The following is a 23,400-nucleotide window of genomic DNA, read 5'->3' on the forward strand; positions in this document are numbered from 1 at the left end:
ATTATACCACGACGAATTAGAAAATAAACGTATAAATGGATTGGCTACATCCTCCGCGTACTCGTAACGATCGTGTAATTAACCAAGACCGATCTCACGGGAAATCGCCGTGTCCTACGCCAACCCTATGCCCATTCTTATTCCTTCTTTCTATTCCTTCGCCCGATTTCAGATCCCGACGAAACGAGAAATATCGACCGTTCGAATTCGATTTAATTGATTATCGATCGAAGATCGACGTTGGGCGATTGCGGTAGCCACATCGTGATTCGATTATATTCGAAAGTTTACACCGTATCGTCTTCCAAGTTGCGCCAACTTTGTGACCGAAACATGTTGCGCGTTACAGAGTAGCCCAAGTAAAGGAAATCGATCAATTTCGATGCAACGATATAATGATGTTCTAGGAGTAGTTAATCAATAGAACGGAAAACGAGATTTTTGTACTTTTGTACCAAATCGTTTTCTACTGAAATCAATTTTACCGAGTTTTTAAATAATATTTATAACATTCTTTTTTTCTTTTTTTTTTTTTACAAATCTTCTTCCCAAATCCATTAAATCTCGAACGAACGAACGAGGAGAACGGGAACCTGTGCTGACCGCAAGAAAAACCAATTCATCCTAGCGCGGTGGTATGCAATCATTGTCGATTTTCACTTGGTGCGCGAGCCAACTTTCCACGATTCCGACCGGAAATCGACTGCATCGAAATTGTCGACAGTCGACGGGGCTGGCTTCCGGAACTCTCCAGTAAATGAGACTGTCACGCTGTAAAATTGACTCACCGATTATTCCATTTTCAGAAGAATCGAACACGAATTCGCGCGAATATTGGAAAAGTACGATATAATTTTACGCGAGCAAATTTTAAAATTTATTTGTTTTCTTTTTCTTTTTTTTTTTTTACTCCTTTCTTCAAATTTTCGATCGAAACAGTGAAAGCAACTTCGAGAAGATTGAGGTTTCAAGATACGTGAAAAGTTGGAAAAGAGAAGAAAAGAAAATTTTTATGGCCACAGACCTAGGAAGTATGAACAAACTTCGGTTAGACCGGTAACTGTTGCATCAATGCGTCGGTTTATTTCTTTAGAATCCATCCAACTTATTCTTTTGTATAAAAGTTACGACTCGTAGCGATATAAAATCATTACGATTGTATAGAAATTATTTTCAAGTCGGAATAAATCAAATTTTTGTTGGATATTTAATTAATTTTTCTTTTCTTTTCTTTTCTTTTCTTACTTTCATTCTCGCGGGGATATAAATCTTTCCGATTCCGTCACGATTAAACGATGTAATTATATTTACGACTCCGTGCACGAGTCTAAGTTTCACCAAGGAAGATTGAAATAAGAATTTCAAGCAGGTTAGAGTATACATTTCTTGATGAAAAAAAATCTTTTTGAATTCTTTTCGCAATGGTATCTCGAGAGAAACGCGAGGGAGATAAACGTTTTAGCGCAGAGCGTCGGATTATGAGATTGACTAGACGCAAACCCGATTGGTGAACAATGGTACGTGGTTTTTAAATGGAAATATGACATTCGTCCACGAAACCGACCAACTAAATGTCGCGACGAAATATTGCAAAAATGTCAACCAAATGATATTTTCATGGAGTATAAAACACGGTTACCCGTGTATTTTTTTTTACGTCGTACAATTATTAAAAACTATACAGATTGAGTGAAAATAAAAATTCGTTTCAATCCCTTGAAATTGAAATTAAAATATATATTGCGTTAGCATGTTACGCGATAAAGGAATATACGTAATATTTTTTTTTTTATATTTAGACAATAATGAAAATCGAAAATGAAAGATTACGGGATATACATATATCGTCCCTTGTTTCCCAGTTTCTCTCGAATGAAAAATTATCCGAAAGGGGTTAATATACCCTGAATGGGGAATATTAAGTTAATGTCAGTCGCACAAATGGGCGATGAGAAAACATAGAAAAAAACTTTTAATCTCGTCAATGCAATTTCTCGAGTAATCCAATTATTTCCACGCTACTCAATCTACTTCTTTTTATCATCGATAACATTCGTAACTCATCTTATCTAATCTTTCCAAATAGGTGTATGTCGATGATACTATCGTCTATTTGCATCATTGTTATCAAAAATTGGAAAAACTTTCTGTAACGTATAAAATATCGAAACTTGATCGTAGTACGATTTTGCCGAACGTGATGCATCGAAATATTTTGAAATCGATGATATAAAATAATATTGCGTAATTTAAAAAATATTCATTAACCGTATAAGTGAATATAACGCGATAAAAATAGAAGACAAGAACGTGGAAAATTCTTATCTTTTTTTCAAGCGAGCATCGAGTGTATCTTGATTGGCAAGAAATCTTCAGGTTAAAGTTCATTCTTATGTTCACGAAAAAGCATCTTCTCGATACACTTGGAACGAACGTGCTCGAGGTCGAGGTAAAGGATGCTTGTAGGTACGGCTTGATTGATTTCGAGGCGGAGTTACACGGGGGCCACCTTCATCTCTCTAATCGATACATTTCCACGGTTATATACACGGTTTATTGTACCAACTAACCGCGAATAAATACACGAACATCGTGCACGCTTCGTTATACAGTTGTGTGCAAAAGTTACGTCACTTACCTTCCAAGTCTTGCAATGAAAATTAAACGTAACGTTGAAAAATGTTTCCACAACGCATTGTACGGAAACGAATCTATTCACGGTATTGTGCGATTATTACGGTTCACCGATTTTTCGAAAATAATTATTGCGATATATAAAGTTGTTACCTGAATGGTTTCCTAGTGTACGGAATTAAAATTTTTAACTTATCCCTGAACCACGATCCTTCGAGTAGCAGCGATTTTATTGAAACTTTCAGAAACTGAAATTTCTTTTTATAGAAAATAATTTTTCTAGTCTAAAACTTTTCCACGTTAGATACTGTATTTAACGAACGCAACCATTTCTATCGTTGTTGTTTAGAAATTGTATGCAAATTCTTAATCAAGTAATTATAAACGACTTTAGGCCGTGCATCGATATACAATTCTGGCGGTACCGTCGATGCCCTTAATTTAATCGATAAAATTAAGATGTTGAAAATTTAAAGACACAAAATATAATATAATTCGGTAGATTGCAAATCAATTTTCGAATAGAATTTTGAACGTTTATTAAAATGTCTCTTCGCGCCTTATAATGATTGAACGAAACTGTTGCGCTATAATAATAATATTAATATAACGATGCGATATTAACTCGAATTAAATAGGACAACATAATTTATAACACGGAATATTTAGAATATACGTTCAATCCAATAACTGTAACATTTAGAAGCAGAGCAAAATAGACGCAATGCAATTATTTGTCCATAATTGTTTCTATAAAATATTAAATCAATTTACATAAAAAGCAAAAAACAATAATCATACCAAATCGAAAAATCGCCTACCAATCATCAACTAACCATTTTTTTTTTTAAATAATAAAAGACATAAAATTAGAACAAAAGAGAAAAAAAATATAAAAAGAGAAAAGAATCACAAAAAGAACGCAACCGCGGGGTGAAAAATTCCAACTTCTTATCCAATTTTAATTAGCCTCGATTAAACGCTACAAATTCCATTTATCCTTCGACACAAATCGCGATTACCTGAATGCGCGTTACATTTAACCGAACGGCGTAAGGAAAATAGTCGCGTTTTGATTTAATATAACAGGCCGAGGTTGTACGAACGCGAACGTATCGGATCCATCGTGAGCGGAAACTAACGAAAGAAGAATCGGTATTCTCGTTTCTACACGCGTTCAGGGATCGATCGGTCGATTATCGTATTATACGCAAGCGTACACTCCACGAGTTCGTCGAGTTTCGTGTCCAGGGTAAATAGTCGAGAGATCGCAATCGTCTGAATTCCCGGAAAGAAAAAAACCAACGTCGAAACGTTTTTCACGAACGAGGCTTCTATTATTCGAGGCGATGTAATTCACGCCGATGTCTTAAAATGGATACAACGAATTTTATCGTTAAGAGATAAATAAACGCAACATGTAAATCTCGGCTCTCCGTCAATTGTCGTCGTTCCAGACGAAAATCTGCCTCGTTTCGCCCGATGATTTTAAAACGTATGACGCGAGCCCCCCTATAATTCAGAATTTTCGTTAACGAGAGGAACAACGACGAATCGTTGGAAATATATTTCCCGAGGCTGAGTAATTCAACATGACCATGAGGATCCAGCTGTTTGTTGGACTCATTAAAGCAGTAGAGACAAGTTTCTCCATTATAATTGTCGAGTGGAAGTATGATATAGCCGTGATACGGTGCGTTAATTATCGCGAGAAATAATTTTTTTCCTTTTTTTTCTTTTATTTCATTGAGCTCCACGTTTCATTAAAATATAAATATACTCGTTAATTCGAAATATGTATATTCCGTTTTTTTTTAAAGTTTACAAGTGAAAGTATAAATAATTCGAAACGTACGTAAATGCGAACTGATGTCGAGAACGGATTGTTGTGTATCGGTGAAACAAAATAATTCTGACAAGCTTGTAATTAATTAACGCGAAGACAACGAATATACAACAAACCAATTAACCGTGTCATTAGCTATTCATTCCGAATTACGTTCTATCTTATATCGAGTGTAATTCGTAATTGTTCTTTTCAAAAAACAGAAGAAAGAAAGAAAGAAAGAAAGAAGAAAAAAAGAATTGAAATTTAAAATAAAATTCAACGTTCAAAGCAACGAGGGAGGCTTATTTTCAATGGTTCGTTTCGAGAGAACGAGAATTTCGTGACGGTGAGCAGACAATAAGGGTCAATTTACCCTTACGAACGATATCGATTCTCGTCAAAGCGTCTCGTTGGCATATTTTTTTCGCCGTACGACCAGCGACCTCGTTGAAAAGCTTTCTAATTAACTAGAAGGAAGAATATATATCGGCAACACGGAGCTCGCCTCGGAAATTTCGCGTGGACGAGAGAGGGTGGCGCGGCGCGACACAGGGGTGAGATCTAAATGATCAGTCTATTACAGGGTTATATTGCGAGTGTCGTAACGGGGCTCGTTCATGAATCGCGGTCGTCACAGCGAACCACGGCCAATGAAATGCGAAAGGATAATCGGTCGAGGGTGAAATCGGGGAAATTTCACGGGGGATAAAAACGAGGGTTGTAATTACCTAGGCTTTGGTTGAAATTTAGCGGAAAGAGAATCGGTTTCAAGAACCGATCCGCGTAAGGGATATCTTTGTCGATGGATGGATGGAATTTCCAATTCTTGATCTCGCGGAGGAACGAACGTTGTTTCGATTCCACACCTTTTTCCCCTATTCCATCAAATTTTGTTTGCGAACAAGGGAATTCTAACGATAATATTCGGCAAAGAAATTTAAATTGCTATCGTAACGTGCGTGGCGTGAACAATGAAAATCAGTCCCGCCGTTGAAAAATATTCCACGACGTTTCTGACTTACGAATTATTCACAGATGAACGATAATATTTGTGAGAGATACGCATAAAAGTTTTAAAATATAACATGAATGAACGTCAGAGCCTCCTATCTAGGCTTCATTCATGATACATGACAATCATTCGTATAATCTCATTCCTTTAAATTTATGTATAACATGAGTCGTAAACTCGTGTAGCGTGTGTCTGAATTCAAAAAAAATAAATAAATAAATAAATAAAAATAAAAGAAAGAAAAAGAAGAAATAGAATTTCAAGTAGAATTAATCGATCGATCGTATATTTGTACAAGATATATTTCGCAAGACCACGCGCAAGGAACTCGGAAAGAAGAGAAAATCGATAAAGGGATTTCTTTCAAGCCGTTTCCTTTCAAGATTCTCTGTCACGAATTCGGGAACAAGGCTAAAGAACGACGAAAAGAATCGCGTGGCGTGGATACAAAGACTTTTTGCGGCGAACCGAGAGTTTTTGACACGAACCATTTCTGTTTCACGTGTGCTCTCTTATAATGCTCTCCCCGTGGCGTGACGGAGAAACAATTTCCAACTAACCAACTTACAACCCAATATAAATCGTAATACCATTATCATCCTCCATTACGCGATGCACTTTGACGCGAGTTCGCTCTTCTCGTGATACACCATCAATTATCGAGTTGGAAATAATTCGAACAGCGTCCCTTAAGTAGACCTGGATAAGAATGGTCAGACGATAGAAATTGTGCGATACGCGTCACGTTCTCTCCAATTAGAGATACCTCGAGCGTATATAAAATTGCGTTATTTTTTAAACAATTTTTTGACGGTATTCGTATCTTTCCCTATGCAAGTAACATGCGATAATTTTATCGTTTGATCCCTGATGGAATAAGGGGAAAGATGCATTGATATCAAGAAATAGATAAAAACAGTTTGATATTTAAGTGAATTGCACTAGGAATGGGCAGACAATTTCATTCGCGTTCGCTCGCACAATTTCCAATCACTTTTCTAATTATATAACTTTATTACTCGTATTTACATCCATATCGCTTGTTCCTAATTTACCCACATCTCGAACACATAGATTTTATACGTTACCAAGTTAATTCCGTTAGACAATAATTAGAGACACCTAAAACATAAAGCTTGTAAACACGAAGAAAATTGCGTAACAACTTGCAATTAGACGGTCCATTGCCTTTAGAAACCGTGTGCTTATTACGATCTCGAGCGTCGGATGTAAGATCGCTGTATCGAGTTGCACGTGGTTTAAATAGATGAAGATAGTAACGAGCGTAAAATCGACTAACGACTGCACTCGGGTTAATTTTCATAATTCGTCGAATGGAAAATTGAAACGCGTCACTGGCTATCGCGAATCATTTTAGCATCGGCAACTACGATAACGCGTGGTCGTAAAATAGCGGCAGTGAAATTAACGAAACTCTTGGTAAGCGAGTACCGAGGAAAACTTTATAATTTCCATTAACCAGCGAAATGAGTTTCGTAAGATTGCAAAGAGAAAGAGGAAGGAACGTATCCTCGTTACGATTAAACAAATTTCGCTAGAAGAGAATGGAAACGTTAACAAAGGGGAGGAATAGAAACAAAAAAAATTCGAAGGAAAACCAGGAGCAACAAATCTACGTTGCAAGGAATTGACTAATTTTTTTTGTGATATAATAAAAAAAAATTGTTTGATGCTCCTTACATTTTCCGCAAGATTTTTCCTCGCATTGAATTTTATAGCGCGTTCCTCGAGGAAAAAACCGTGGGATGGAAATATTGTCTAAAAGGGTCTCGGATAATATTAAAACTCTTTACGGTAAATAATTAAGTTTGCAACGAAGCAGTTTCAGTTTACCTTCGAGTAGAGGTATCCGAAACATTTATAGAACTAGAAATTGCATTTCTTCTTAACAGGAAAATAGTGTACGGTTAAAACAATATTATTAGATATTGTTCGATAAATATTCGATCTCGCTAATAGCGAGCAATTAAACGTGACGAACTCGCCTTCTACACACCTTCTTATTTTTAAAAATGATTCCAACGGATATGGGGGAGAAGAAAAAAAGAAACTCGGACGTAAGACGAACAACTTTGGAACCGAGCGATATCTCGTAAAGCTCTCGAAAGCTCTGGATAGCATCCTCGAGATTTCGCCTGAGGTATTGGCTCGAACAAGCAACTGGACATAAATCCGTGTTTGCTTTGTCGTCCAACGCACGGGAGAAGGTGAAACAAGCTTGATTGGCAAGTTAGATCCTCGGAGGCTACTTTCGGGAGACGTTCTCCGGTCGATAGGTCATGGTTCGAAGTATGTGCAAACATAATTTCGCTAGTGCTTACAAAGACCCTTTCATACCCGTTCGTAGAACAGGATACCGATAATTTACGTTACGACTCGGAGGTCGCCGGTATACGGGGACTTTTCATTCTTTAAGAAATTTGTCAACGAGAGCACAAGATTCGGCGAAAAAAAATAATGAAGAGGGAACGCGTTTAAATTTATTTTTATCAAATGCGTCGACAAATTAATTTAAACGTAAAATTTACGAATCAACATTGTAATTCACTCTCCGCTCGTAATTCGTATCGTACGATCGTATTTCCTATTAATAAGAAATACCGCAAAACACGATAATAATATTTTTCATTCAATATTCATATAATCGAGCCGATGAATATGAGAAGAACTTGCTCGTCGAGCAAGATTAAAAAAAAAGAAAAGAAAAGAAAAGAAAAGAGAAAGAAAAGAGAAAAAAAAAAGAGAAAGAAAAATAAAAATAGAACCGAGTACTCTTTTCTTTCAAATTAATAAACGTAACGTCATCCGGCCGATAAAATGGCACAGAGAGAAAGAAAAAAAGATGGCAACAAGCAGTTTCCGAGTTGTATCAAAGGATCGATTAATTAAATGGACTTGCCCTTAAGCTCCATGTCCGTGACCTGATCCGCTTTGTAGGTGGCCGTCTCCCTGCGATCCCCAACCATGAAATAAATATTCGTGTATTCCTCTTCGTTACCACCGGTCCCGTTCCTCGCCTCGAGGTCCATGGCCAAGCGACTAATATCGGCCTTGAACCGGCTTCCGCTCCTCTGTGCTCGACCTTGCGACGACTCGTGAGCCGACCCGGCCGCCTTCCTATTATTACTCGGGGCTGCGCAGCAAACCATTCCATCAATTCGTTGGAAAATCGATATATTATCGTAGGGGAAAGAACGAAAGGACAAGAAAGAAAGGAGAGGCGAAATCTGGAGGAATTGACTAACCTCTGGTCGGGTGTAGAGAGATAGCGGTATCCTCAGCGAGCTCATCGTCGCATCGCCGCCCCGGCGGCAACAACCGGGTCACCCCCGATTATTGCACCTGTCGACTTCGTACCTGCCGTGGCCAACACCCGCGGGGTGAACGATTCAGCGTTGCAGGATCCCGTCGATGACCGTCCAGCCGCCAACCGAGAGGACGACCGCTCGTCTACTACCAGCTCACGCTGCGCTCCTTCATGGTCCATTCTGTAAATTTCCCAACCAACGTTCCCTTCTTATTCTCCTTTTCCTATTCTCCCTCGCCTTATCTATTATCCATTCACTTCCTCTTTCGTATTTCTCTTTTTTTTCGTTCGCGCAAAAAGAAATATCCGTTTCAATTATTCAATTTTTCCACCACGTACGTAACTAGCTCGCGATTTCTCTCTCTCTCTCAGTAGTGGGTAGAAGGAATTGCAGGCTACGCGATCTCCCTCGCGTAACAATTTCCCTCGGCAAATGCCGGGCTTCCTTGAAATTTCACTTAAGTGCAGATCGCTAACCCTGATCGGGACTCGCGAATAAGAAATACACTTGCTACTTGGAAGCAAAGCGCGGAGCGAGAGCGAATCGATCACAGGCCCAACTTAGTTACTTACTTATTTCCTTCCTTCCAATCCTGTCGAGCAAAATGCAAAGCGTTGAAAAATTTACCGAATACCGAATAACGAACAACGATCCAACGAAACAGTTGGGAGAGTTTTCCCGCTGCTCGGTGTACAGGCAAACTTGGAACGGGGCAATAAATTCGAGATAAGCAAAAAGATGGATGGAGCAAGAAGTGGCACTCGAGGATGAATATTGAAAAAGTGTGGGAATATAGATGGGAGGACTGGAAAGTTTCGTTGGAACAAAAAAGTGATGCGGATGTAGTACGCGTTGCTTTTTCTTCCTAAATTTTTTAATTTGCACGGCCTATTTTATAAATATATACTGATATTAGCGATAAAAATGGGGAGGCGTGCCGTGCTGTTGATCGAACATGGAATAATTCGAGCGATGGGGATGATTGGCATTATGTCGATTTATCAAGTTTCACGAATATAATCAAGAATAAACTGTATCGAGGGAAGCTCGATACGATTTATCAATTATCGAATTTCTAGATCAAAATTTTGGACAAAACGCGCAATGTGAATAGGACGTGAAAATAAAGAGACCAATTATATGTATTGCGGCGTATACATATTGAATCGCATTATCGAATCGAACAAAAGGAGAGCCAGTTACGAAATTAATATTTGATCCCTAATCTACTGGAGGATCGAATTAATTATAATATCAATATTCGTACAGAAATAATGAACAGAAAGAGAGAGAGAGAGAGAATGAATTATTTATCTCTTTCTAATTTAAAAGTCTCGCCGAGGATATTCATTTCGATGCAACGATAGAATATTCATCGATAGTATTTTGAATATTGGATTAAACGGAGTGATATTTTAATTATTTATTATTTTTTGTTTAATCTTTACATTAAATTTTAAACGATACAAGAATAATTAATACGACTCTTCTTTACATTTTTTCGCATTCCTACTTATAAAACGAATTGTCACCTCCTTCTGCGAATTCAATTTCCAACGATCCACTTATATACGACGAGCATCGCTCGATCATTTCTTCAACGCGATACAACGTGAAATCCAGCTACCTGTCGCGCGTAACGCGCCGCGTCGATCTCGTATCTCCCCATATAGGGAAGATGTCACGTGAAGTCTACGGGGAAACCTGTTGCGGAACAATGTCTATTATGAGGCGAACGGTTTCGCAACCCGCGTGCGAAATCCGCATGAAAATTCATGTTCACGTCAAATCGGTCCATGGTGCAACGCGGTTTTAATTGAATCGAAGCGTTCGCATTTGATAACGTGACGAGATATCCACCGCCACGATACGGATATAATCGAGTGAGGGGCGTCAGATCGAAAGATCGAAGTCTATCGCACGACAGCTTTCGAAATAGAGATATCGGGATGACGTGGACAGACGGACACGTCTTGCACGGGGAAGGGAAATCGCTTTGAAAAACTTTTCCTGACGCGAAATTCGAATTAGCCTCTATCTAGATTTAATATCCCCTGGTAAATTGAATTTCATCTTTCTTTCTTTGTTCCATTTTTCAATCCTTCAGAATTTCGCAAAAAGAGAAAAAAAATAAAAATAAAAAAGATTGAAAGCGCGTTCGCTCTCGACCAAGATCCTTAATACTCCTACCTCTCATTTGCAAATAGACCGATAAAATACTCGAAATCCCTGAAATCTCTTCTTTATCGCGATTTAGGTTCGATAATCCGGCATTAATCCGAATGGTTGTAACGTTTGAAAGGGATCGAGGAAACCGATCAATGGACAAACGTTTCAGATGTAAAGCTCGAAGCGTGAAATATACTCCAAGATTGGAACCGTGGGGGATCGTGCGGCTCTAATCCAGCCGGCCGATCTAAAAGGTGATTTTTCAGGATTAAGAGTCGCGGCCGATCGGTGTTGCGCACCTGTGATCGGTCTCCACCCACCCGCGCTATTTCCACGATTGTTACGTTCCAACGATCCACCCGATCGATCGAGCGCTTCCATAGATTCCAATTGATTAACCGACATCGCCAAACTTGCAAACTTGCCGGTTCAAATATCCCCGAATCTCGATCAAACTCGATACAAGGCCGAACGAGAAAATTTCGATCCGTTGCTTCGCGAACAAATCGAGATGCGACGATGTTACAGATGATATTACAGGGGAGAGACGTTTCTCAACCGTTTCTTCTAGCAAGAGGAAAGAAAGGAATTGTTGATATCACGGTTTTCCAATTCAATTCACGTTTTCAAATTCCATCGAGGCTGCTCATCTCGGTCGGTTTTAATACGTGTCTGTATACATGAGCAACGTGATTTGCAAACGCGGTTAACACTTGCGCAAACATCACTGTCAATATTATATATAAACAGCTGGGCTGGGAACAATATTAAATATAATTTCGCACGCGCGCGCGCGCGTATGTACGTCCACCACGAATCCCCCTTTCGTTCAACGTAAAACAGGAAAGGAGTATTAATAATTAGAACCAACACACGCGCGATATTTTTCGTCAAAGAATTTGGCGAGTAATTTCTCTTTAATAATCCTGACGCGCGCTCAATTTTCATCATGGACGGGAAAACTAGCTTTACGCTCTTAGGCATCGAGTAATTTTGTTCCACCTCTTTCTTTTCCGTCCGTAAATTTACTTCGTGATTAATAAAAACACGGAATTAATATTTTTCCTTTTCTCTTTGCGAGTTTTCGAGTAATTCGATAATTATAAACGTTACCAGATTCCTAGCTTTTCTAAATTTTAATTTTAAAAACGCGACAGAAGGGAAAATTTTCTTATAAATTTATACAATAATACGGTAACGTATCTTGGACGTGTTCGAAGCGTAAAATTAATTACGAAACGCCCGAAAATATAATCATCGATCGTACATTTGAAAATATTCATTGTTTGTCGAATACGTTAATAAAATAATCTTTGTTGAATCAATCTTCGTTCCAAGTTCTTTAATATTAATTAAACCCATACGAAAACAATGATTAAAGTAGAAGGCAAATATCACTTGTTATTTGAAATAATATAATAATTGTAACTCGTTCGTTTTATTTTCGACGAAACAAATTTCATTGGAAATGACAACTTTCGATAAACGTTATTATTATTGCGACAAATCTACGCATAATGTAGGGAAATATCGAAATTTCGAGCGTTTACGAAAAATACGTTTCGTGCGTATAACTTCCGATTCGTGACCGTGAATGTTTGCATCGCTTTAATAGCATCAAACAGGCCGCATAAAAAGGCACTTGGTGAAATTGTCAGGAAGCAGAACGCATTAACGATCGCGGATACACGCGTAAAAGAAGTAAATTATCATCGTCGAAACGATATGATCGAGGATGTTTCTCGTAAAAAAAAAAAAAAAAAATGAACTCGCTAAAAGCCACGTACGTTTTTATACGTATACTCCTCCTTCCACTCGACTTTACGACTCGAATACAACGTCGATATATACGAATTTGTTTTAACATTTTCAGAATATTCTCTAGATTCTTAGATTCTTAGTGGGAAAAAAAAAAGTTCGCGGTCGAAAATTAATGCGATTAATTAATTTCTCGCAACTATTCGTGGCGCAGTAAGCAAGAAGTTTGAAGCGATTAAAGTTGACTAACGTAAGTGTATCAAACGGTCGAAAGACCACCGTTGCGAACGTTTCAAGGCGATTAAACGACCGCGTAATTACGCGTTCAATGAGAACAGAGCGTTATCCAGGATGTGGCGAGGGTACTCGAGTTAGAACGCTTCCTCGAATGCAAATTACGCGATCCAGTGACAGTGTACCGACTCCACGCTCGGAAACAAAAAGCGCGAACAGCACGGAATTTCGTTCGCGTGCTGTTCCACCACGCCACGACCCAATTTCACGGATCTAATTAACCGTGAAACCGTTTTCGTTTATTTTTCCTTTCCCAAATACCACGTTCTCGCTCCGCCCTTCGTTCCTCCCTCCGCCCACATTTTCCTTTTTTCTTACCGCTTTATTCGCGAATATTTCGTTTCGTAAGCCATTCGATTCAAAGCCATTCTTTCCGCTTCTGGCCCGAGCCTTTAATCCAACGAGGGTTCAAGTTATTAAAAAAAAAAAAAGAAAAAAGGAAGAAAGAAAGAGAAAGGAGAGGAGAGATGTTTTCGAGCTAAGGGTGAAATGCTTTGTAAGGTGACGAGGGCCTAAGTAATATCGAGATGGATGGCGAGAAACTCTGACACGATCAAGAAGAATTGCCTCGGAGAAAATGCCTTTATGGATTCTTTCCTTCATCACGAAATTTATAGGCAAGGTTTTTCTAAATTTCTTTTTTTCCTTTTAGCTGGATCGAGGAACGAAAGATATTGTTCAAAGATCGTATCGACGACGAAGGGGAGGGGGTCGGTCGCGATCGATCGGAAGCGAGACAAAGAGCGGAAAGTGGACACGAAGACATTAAGAACGTCGAGACGATCGTTTCGCTCTCCTGTGGCAACGTCCCACCACCCCGTGGCGAGCGTCGGCTTCTCGGCGATGACTTCCATCGGGATGACTCAGGGAAAAAGGAAGCGTGCTAACGAGCCCCGGTCAGCATTAATTGTAACATCCTCCCAACGGTAGCGGACCGCTTCCGTCGCGCGATCTCCTCGCCTCTGAAACGAAGGAAGCTACCAAGACGACCTCAACGCCCACACGCGGCCACCGACTCGTATACGCCCTTTCCACGCCGCTTCCCCGCGATCCGACCACGATCCGAGTCCAACCGAGCCGAGGTGAAAATTTCTTTCAATTTTTCGCCTCACCGCGTGTGGCCCCCAATTTTCCCCTCTCTCTCTCTCTCTCTCTCGTCCATAAAATGATCCTTCTTCTCTTCCGCTTCTCTTTCCTTTCGAACCATTCCTATTCTCGTCTCGTGCTTTAACCGGTTCAATTGAATAATATTCCCCATCCTGTTTATCCTTAATACCCACCGATCGGAAGGAACTACGGTTCGCCCGAATTTTCCAAAATTCGGCCAACTTCTCTAAGGAGTGGGGGCGCAAATACGAAACGTGGAGGTTAGCTCGAGACGTATTACGCGCGTTGTCGGCGGGAGAGGGAGAATATCCGAATAACGAATTTCGTGGCGGAATCGCGTCGTGTTAAGTGCATCGCGCCGTTTACGAGGCAGTAGCACTCTCATTCCGGATACAGGTACCGTAGACATTAAATTCAACGCACGCCAGAGCGTGTCGCATGCGGGTACGTTACAAGTAGCACAAACCCCGCCCTCCCTGCGTCTTTCTCCCTACGGGATTCACGTTTTACGGTCTCGTTTTATTGCACGCACGCCGATAAAATTCAGTCGGGTAATACCCCCCTCCGCCTGATAAAACTTTATCGGGGAGAACGGTTCCTCGCCTCCGCTCCAATACGTTTCGAAACGATCCACGGGCTTCGATCCTGCGCGGATTTTTATCTATATCTTTCTTATAGCTCTCCACCGCGTAATTTCTTCCCATTTCGATAATTCGTGATCTCAACCAATACGATACCGCGATATTATTCTCCGTTTTATTATCCGATCGAAAATAGCAGTTCGATCGATCCGCCACGAAATCTCCACCAAGACGATAATAACACGTTTGAGCAAATCCAAAACAGATTTTCAGCTATGAGACGATTAAAACTACGCCGCGTGAAATATGCGAAATACACGGCCTCGAGGAAGAGGAATCTCGTTGAGGAGCGGGTGCATCGAATTCTTTAAATTTGACACCGCGCCACGAGTAAGAGATGTAAACAATAACTGGCTCGAAAAACGCGAGAGAATATTCGTTCGAGAAGCGTGACCTACGCCAACTTTAATATCTCGAAAATAAACGGACAAGTTACGTATGAACGAGAGACAAATGAAAACCGATTTAACGTTATTTCCATTCTTCGATTGTTATTATTATCGATGTTGTTGTTGTTGTTGTTGTTGTTATTGGCCGAATCTTCCTCAATAATTTTAATCCATTTTTCGATGTAAATTAATTTCGAATATTTGGATTCGTTTAAGATGTATATATATATATATATTTTTAAATTGTATATCGTGACATTTCTCTCCTAAAATTTTATCGTACGATATTAGTCGAATCACAGCAAATACTTTTATTCGATTTATCTGTTGGGGATTGTGGTTGAAAGCTCGTTTGTGCAGAATTTTACAATGTTAACCATTTTAAAATTGAATTATTTTTAGCTCGCGAGACCGGTTTTTTCAAAAGATATTAATAATAGAAGCATATTTTCCCGATGTTCTGATGTAGAAAAAAGATATAAAAAAGAATTAAATTTAAAATATTTCAAAATACATCTCTGAAACTTGTTTACGTGGAAATAATTTTAGAAAGCTGTTTAACTTGTTGAAACATCTTGCGAGAGGTTGAAGAGCAAAGCGGAAGAAAAAATGAAACGTGGTAGATACGATTAAAACAGGTAAAGTTATCCCGAAATAACATTCAAAGCGTTTTCTTTCTCAAAGAATCGCGACAAAACCGTATCTCCCGAAACGTAGGAACGGGCCAAACGGATGATATTTTTGCGTCGTTCTAAATTACGATAACGAACCGAGTTACCAAGTTTTATCGGCGATTAATCAGAAATCGCGAAAGAAAGAAACACACGAAATTTCAACGGTTATGTAAAATTACACACGTTTGTTTCAGAGTACGGCAAATGATACTTTAAATAGACACCGATCGATATTGTTCCGACAATGCAATATATTCCGAAAGGTAAATTTTTCGTGGCCGCTAAATGAGTTGAAATAAATATTTCATAAAAATCCACGAATACATTTGACAGAGGTAGGAAGGAAGGAAGGAAGGGGAAAGGGAAAATTTAATTTTTCGCGAAGATAAACGACTCTATATCTACAACATCAACTACGAAGCCGAACAACAACGAAATTACTTCCTCCCCGGTGCAAGTAAACATACGAGATGAAAAAAAAAAAAAGAGAATATCTCGCTAGGTTGAAATTCTTCGTAGCGGAAACCATAAACTTTGCCAATTTCGCAAGCAACCTTCGTGACTTCATTACAAGTTTTACAATGCTCTTGCCTACTAAACGACGTTAACTTTAACGTCTTCCCCTAGTAAACAAAACATCTCGTAAGATCGATAGCGTTGAACGTCATCGTGGAGGAACACGCTTACGTCACGTTTTATTGGGCGGCGAATAAATCATGGTAATCGTGGTTGAACACCGATTCAAAGATACCGCGACGATACAATAAGAAGAACATTCTTCTACCGAAAGCATCGCGGACGTCGATTTCTGCGCGGATCTCTTTGTCTCGATAATTAAACGCTCCACGCTCCCGTGCTGCGCGCAATGAATAATTTAAAACGTTTCTTCCCGACCACGAATTATTTATACACTTTTAACGTATCCGCGTTGCATACTTATCACAGGCGAACGATAATTTCGCGAATAAATTACAAATATAAATTACAATCCATTCTTCTAACGAAATTACGAGAACACGTATCGATACGAATTTTGCCCGATAATATGCCCGTCAACTTGTCATAATCGTAATATAAAGGAAACTATTGGGCGATAACTCGCCCAATAAATTTCCTTCGAATTCGTCGAGCAGATTGTGGAGGAACTTGACGAGAAACCGACCCGTTCGTTTATTATTATCCGATAAAAACCTTGTAAACTTTGATTTTCACCGAGAAATATCGCGAGCCATCCATCCGCTTTTCATCGGAAACCTCGATCCCAACGAGTCAATTGTTCCAATTAAATTTTGCGGTTCGGACGAAGATGCGAACTCGATCGTTTTACGAATCGAAAATCGGAACAGCGAACATTCCGATCGATCGAAATCCAACGACGCTCCTCCAGTAATTAACGAGATACGCGCACGAATCTGATTATCGTAATCGGGAAGAATTCACGTGATCGAACCACGAGACGTTCGTATCGTGTCCTAGGACAATTACGTCCTCCTCCACTTCGATTCACCCTTCGAGGGAAAACGTTAAGAGCTGCTTCGAGATCGTGTTTCTGGACAATTAAGGGGGACGAATTTTCGGGTGGACGGACGGTGTGTTCAATTTTAAGAAAGAACGGGCCATGTTCGATATCGAATGTCAACGTGTGTCGACGTATCGAAGCGAATAACGATGGAGGGACATTTGATCGACTGATTCGAATTTTCGATCCGGTATCCGGTTATCGAGGTTTGGAAAATTTTCCAAAGCTTCCCTTTTGCTGCCATTTCATCGATCGAGTTAGAATTCGAATCGATACAGTTCTATCTCAGCCAGAGATTAGAAAGTAAATATTTTTCTCCACTGTAATTAATAAACGATTAATAAACGATCGAATGTATTAAAACATTAATTAAAAGACGCGAAAACATTAATTAAAAGTACAAAGGGATCCGTGCCGTTATCCGAGTTAAGCTTGAAGCTTTCTCCTTCTTATTAGTCAGAAAAGCTTATTAATATTCTCTTTTGCGCAAAAGATGCAGCATATTGATATTAACGTTGCAACGAAAATGTATTATTAAATTATAAGAATACGTCAAAATAATACGCAAGTGCGTAAACGGGAAGAAATAGATAAAAAATTTGTTTATCTCAATTTTCCATGCACATTTAATTTGCAGAAATATTTATAACGCTATTTGTTTTGTGAAATATCTGGAAGGAGAATTTTTCGCTCTATGAATCATCAGATTAGCTTTATCGTTGAACAAAGTGTCAAGGTTCTAAAAGTTGCTACATTATCGTACAACTTCCTTGTTTCTAATGACGCGTTTATATAATATATATGTATTTTTATTAATTAGTTTCAATTCAATTTAGAAAGATCGAAAACAAACGTTCTCCGACGAAACATTTTCACCACTTTTTATAATCTTTTTCAAAAAAAGAAAAAATTGGAAACAATTTTTCCATAAAATATCAAAGGGAAATAGAATGAAAAAAAAATTCGATCGAGAATTGTGAAGAGAAGGGGGCGTGATAATAATAAAAGGAAGACGAAGGGAAGAAACTAATTCGGACATTCGATAAATTTGGTAAAGCTAGCCACCGGTCGAGCTACCTATTCGCTCGTATCGAGCACAATGTCGGTACGAAACAAAGAAAGGGGCGCGCATGCATAAAACGTTACAAAGCTGCGTACATTTTATATGCGGGACTCTCTTTATTTGACTTCTCTCGATGCAGTAACATTTCCATCTCCTCGTTAACGTTCGCTCTCGAACAACACGGAGAAACTTTGCCTCGCGTGTAAAATCGAACTGTGTAAAATCGGGCACACAGGTTTGAAAGAGGGATCGCGCGGCCGCGAAAAACATCCGGCATAAATCGGGTTTATCCATCGATACGGGGCTATAAAACGAGAAACGTCTCCATTGTTCGTGATTTCTCGATGAAACATTGTTAATTCCTGAATGACGCTGATCGAACAACGGCAAATCGAATAGAGCGTGGCCGCGAAATGAAATAAACCGCCGATATTTCGTCCCACTCGAGCGTACGAAACAGGGGATTACAGCTTGCGTCAGCTTATCGCGTCTAATTAAACGAATTCGCCGTGACATGGTCGAAACGCGGCCGTTACACAGTTGGTAATTAAAATGGACGCGTTCGATGGGCCCGAAGCAACGTCGATGGACCCCCTTCGATCCAAACGAATGTTTTTCCTTCGCGTGCCACGATTATCTAATCCGTAATGCTTCGTTTCGCGAATTAACATTCCCCTCCCCCAACGTCATATCGATCAGAGATATCTATCCACGGATCGATCGTAATTTAAGGGAAAGGATATTCGGGATACCGTAACAGATATTCACGATTCCCGCAAGAATAATAACATCCGAGTAATCTAATTAACTAATGAACGAAATACACGGCCGCGCTATCCAATATTGCGGAATAAAGCTCTGGAAATAAAGATATCGGGATGGATACGATGGCGGATTAATATACGTGTCGTTCGGTATAACGCGTACCCGAACATCGACTGATAATTACACGATAAAACAAATTTTCTTCTCGAAAACGTACCTTTTGCTTCTATTTCGTATAATAATTGAAATACTGAAAAAAATTTAAATTAATAAAATAAAAGTAGAATAATCCCTCCCAGATTCAAATGATTTTTTTTCCTTGATTAAAATACGCTTTTAATGTTTCTGCTCGCAAGATGGCCCCCGTACAGGCGGCAAGAAATTAAGACGGAACTTTATAATGAGATTCATTACACCAAATCCTACTTAGTCCGCAATTTCGCATTTAGGAAAACGGTTTACGTATGTATATATATAAATGTCGTATGCGGTTTCAGATTATTAAAACTAATAACTTACTTAGCATAAAATAATTCCTTTGTATCGTGGTGCAGGATAAAACCACGCAAAAATATCACGAAAAGATCAACGGAGATAAATGTATATATATATATTCGTTCAAAAAAGTACACAATTTATTCGGGAAATATAATTTATTTTCTCACGAGGAATCGGGCACGTTCTCGCGAGAGACGAAACCATGCGTGTCGTCGATGCATGCAGTTTATTACGCGAATGCATTATTCAAACGTTTCGCGTACTGCACAAGATTTTAGTCCCGATGCACCATCTCCACCTCGATATCGATCGCCTATTCCTTGGAATCGATCCCACGCTTGCCAATTATGACCCAGTTCTAGCCACAAATTCTGCGTGTGCGGCTAATCATATTGTTCGACTGTCTCGCGTTTTCGATCCTTGTATGAGACGCACACACGCATAAATCGTTGAAACTTGGTATACACGTATATAGGTTTTAAACGAATCACGGGTCGAGGATGATCGGTTTCGAGTGTACGATTTTAAGGAAAAGGAAAAGGAGGATATTTTTATGGAAATGCGGGAACGACGCGTAGCGAAAGTTCTCGTATCTAAGAGATACTCGATACGTTAAACAAGGATTATTCGAAATGACGTCTTGTCTGCGATAATCCGCTTTATCCGTAATCAAATAGCGTGAAATTCGACTAATGGTTGATCATTAATTATCTCGTAATTATATAAATTACGAATATTTTATAGTAACAATTAATGTTATAATGGATAATACAGACAGACGTGGGTTTATCTTGGGAAGAAATCGACTGATGGAAACGACGAGGATAAAGCGATTATTTCCTTCGAACAACGCGTTGTTTCTTCTTATTCTCTTAAGAAGAGAGAAACGAAAAATAGAAAGAAAAAAATTGTGCCAAGTTCACGATCGAGCATTGTAAAATATCCTTTTCAACATTTGCATCGTATTATAGCTACGGGAAATGTACAATTCGATTTGGAAAAAGAAAAACAAAGCAATTGGGAAAGATTTATTTACATCGAATCAAATGTTTTCGAAACAGACCAAGGTTCCATAGCTCGGTATAGTTTTATTTAATGAAAAATAAAATGACAAGAGAGGAAAACGGATTATACGAAAGATGTAAGAACGAGATTATCGAGAAAGACGAAAATGTATATCCGTCGAGAGGATCGTACGTTTCGGTCTGGTTTCCGTGCATTTAGAGAAGAGAGAATACGAAAGCCTTTGTGTTATCCATCTTGTTCCGAGATACATAATTTAAAACGAAGCTTCGAGACGGTCTCGAATTTTCTTTGATATCCGGAACACGACAGAGGAAAAGTGGCTTCCGCCGTGGATCGAGGGTAGTTTCATTAAAATACGTTTATGGCTTGCCTCGATATTTCGTTGCGCCTATACAGCGTTTAACCTAGTTGTGGTGTGGCGGCGAACATTGTGGGACAAAAGAGAGAGAGAGAGAAAAAAAAGGATACGAAAGGAGGAATCAAAGAGCGGACGATAAATGATAAAGACGAATCAAATCTGCATAAAGAAAATCGAGCGTATTCGGAATTCTTTCGAATAATTGCTCGGATAATCCCATCGAACTGAAGCATCAATTTCGTTGTAAAGTATTATACGTTTTATACGCGATTATACTTGAATAAGGGTGCACGGAGGAACGTTTGAAGAGCATCGAAATGAGTTTTCCTTCGGATAGATTTACGTTTGTTGTAACGAGTTACTTTTCGAATATATATTTAACCGTATTAAGCAGGATTGTTTAAGAAGAATATATATATATATATAAAAGGATAGAAAATTTAAAAATATAATGTAAAATACGCGTAAAAATGTGGAGAAGAAGAGCGTTCGAGAAAGCTGTTACGTATGTAAGGAGGAATAGAGCGAAAATTGGAAAAATTTCTCCATCTCGCGTGGGAGTCACGTCGATATCTTTTAATAAATATCCATCGAGGCGCATAGATCCTCGATAACCTTCCATGTTCCACGAATCTTCGGGGACTAGTAGACTAGAGAACTCTGGGAAAAGCTCAAAATTTACCGACCCATTCCAAACTATTCACTCTTAGGAGGAACGTTGAAACTATTCTACGTATTTTACCCTCCATTGAGACTAATTTACATTCGTATCGAACTTTCGCAGAAATTTTCTCATCGATTCGTGACGAGATGAGAATTCTACAATTTTTATTTTCCCCGAAACACCCCCGTAAATGTAACGATCCTGATAATCAGCCCTGTTAAATCTTTCTTAGAAATATCCCAGGGACACGAGCGTATCGTTCATTTCCACTTCACAGACGTTCAAACCTCGCTTCGAGCAATTTCCAACTCGTGAAATCTAAAACTATATAGAAATGTAACCTTTAGAAATTCGGTCGGACCATTGCAACATCCTACGATATTCAATTCTCTCCTTCTCTGAAATAAAAAAAAAATAAAAAAAATAAAAACTTGCTCTTTATGCTCGTATCGTTATTATCGTTACACATTTCATAGGATATGTAATAACGGAATGCGGTAACGAGAGGAAAAAATTTGTGCAGAATTTTTCGAAATTCCCTCGAATACGTACCGTCGCGTCTCTTTCTTATCTAAATACCAGAATATATTTTATACAGGTGAATCGAATATATAAAATTAGGCGAAATCCCTGCCAAGAAACGAATCGACCAAGATTCGAGTCTACACGGGAAACGAGACAAATTTGCGACAAAGAAGAAAAATCCCCCTTTTAATTTACTTAAATCCCTGTACCTCTCCTGGCAAAAATCTTGAGATTCTTCGTCAAAGATATTGCGAGCGATCTTATCGACGATAAGAGTCCTTCCTTCCTTCCTGTCTTCGCGTCATCAACAAATTTACTCGAAAATTTCCGTTCCATCGAAAAATGGATCGCGACGTTTAAAAGATTGCTTTCGTTATTGCTTGGATGAATTAAAATTTTGCTTTTTAAAATATACACAATAATAATAAATTCAAATTTTATTCTCACATTTCGCTTTATCGCATTTTTGAATATATTATAAAATGCATATTACAATTTAATCGCAAATTATAATATTCTCGTAAAATAGGTATTATAATATTCTCGTTAAAGAGATTTAAAAGCGCTCGTCTCTGCATCTCCTCGATAAAGAACGAAATTAATAAACTCATATTCTTGCTACAACAAATAAATAGCGCGAACATCGAGTTGTAAATATTCCATCGATCGATTATGCTCGATCAATTTCGATTCGAACAATTAATATGTACGGAAACAGGGTATTTTACACCCCATGTGTTTGCTCAATGGAACATATTAAAAACCTAGCCGTCGTCACCCTGTCGTTTATCGAATCAAACAATTAGACGAAACGAAAGGAAAACTGCTCTGCTCGTCAAATTTTCCTTGGCGATTTCCCTTCGAAAAAAACGTCTTCGTCCCTTCGTCGCCACATTTCCCTCGTAAATATCGTTGGAGAGAGGAATGAAACTGCTTCTCCAAACTGATCGTTCGAAAAAAATCGAATCGGATATTCCGAGTAAAATGGAGGGAGAGGAAATTTTCTCACTACGACTGTCGCGCTACGATAGAGACGCGATATCGATCGGAAGAGAAAAAGGGAGGAAAAAGGAGGATTGGAGCGGAGTGCAACCTCAGCCATCTTGATCCGGTAAATTGCAATCCTTCTTGCCCGATCATAGTAGAT

The 23,400-nt window shown here is 38.9% G+C and overlaps 1 protein-coding gene across 6 annotated transcripts in view; it reads right to left on the minus strand.

Moving 5' to 3' along the window:
* LOC108003707 (uncharacterized) overlaps window positions 1-23,400 on the minus strand; it is a 95,214-nt gene that overhangs the window by 25,872 nt on the left and 45,942 nt on the right. For 5 of the 6 annotated variants that reach the window (XM_062082799.1, XM_062082795.1, XM_062082797.1 and 2 more), the window contains 2 exons: window positions 8,741-8,983; window positions 8,395-8,628 (listed from right to left, as the gene is read on the minus strand). The exons of the other annotated variant lie outside the window; for it this stretch is intronic. In XM_062082799.1, the coding sequence (XP_061938783.1) occupies window positions 8,395-8,524 (130 nt within the window). In that variant the 5' untranslated portion in view covers window positions 8,525-8,628; window positions 8,741-8,983. The remainder of the gene's footprint in view (window positions 1-8,394; window positions 8,629-8,740; window positions 8,984-23,400) is intronic. 6 annotated transcript variants of the gene reach the window in all.

This window comes from Apis cerana, linkage group LG12 (assembly GCF_029169275.1).
Source record: "Apis cerana isolate GH-2021 linkage group LG12, AcerK_1.0, whole genome shotgun sequence".
NCBI lineage: Eukaryota > Metazoa > Arthropoda > Insecta > Hymenoptera > Apidae > Apis > Apis cerana.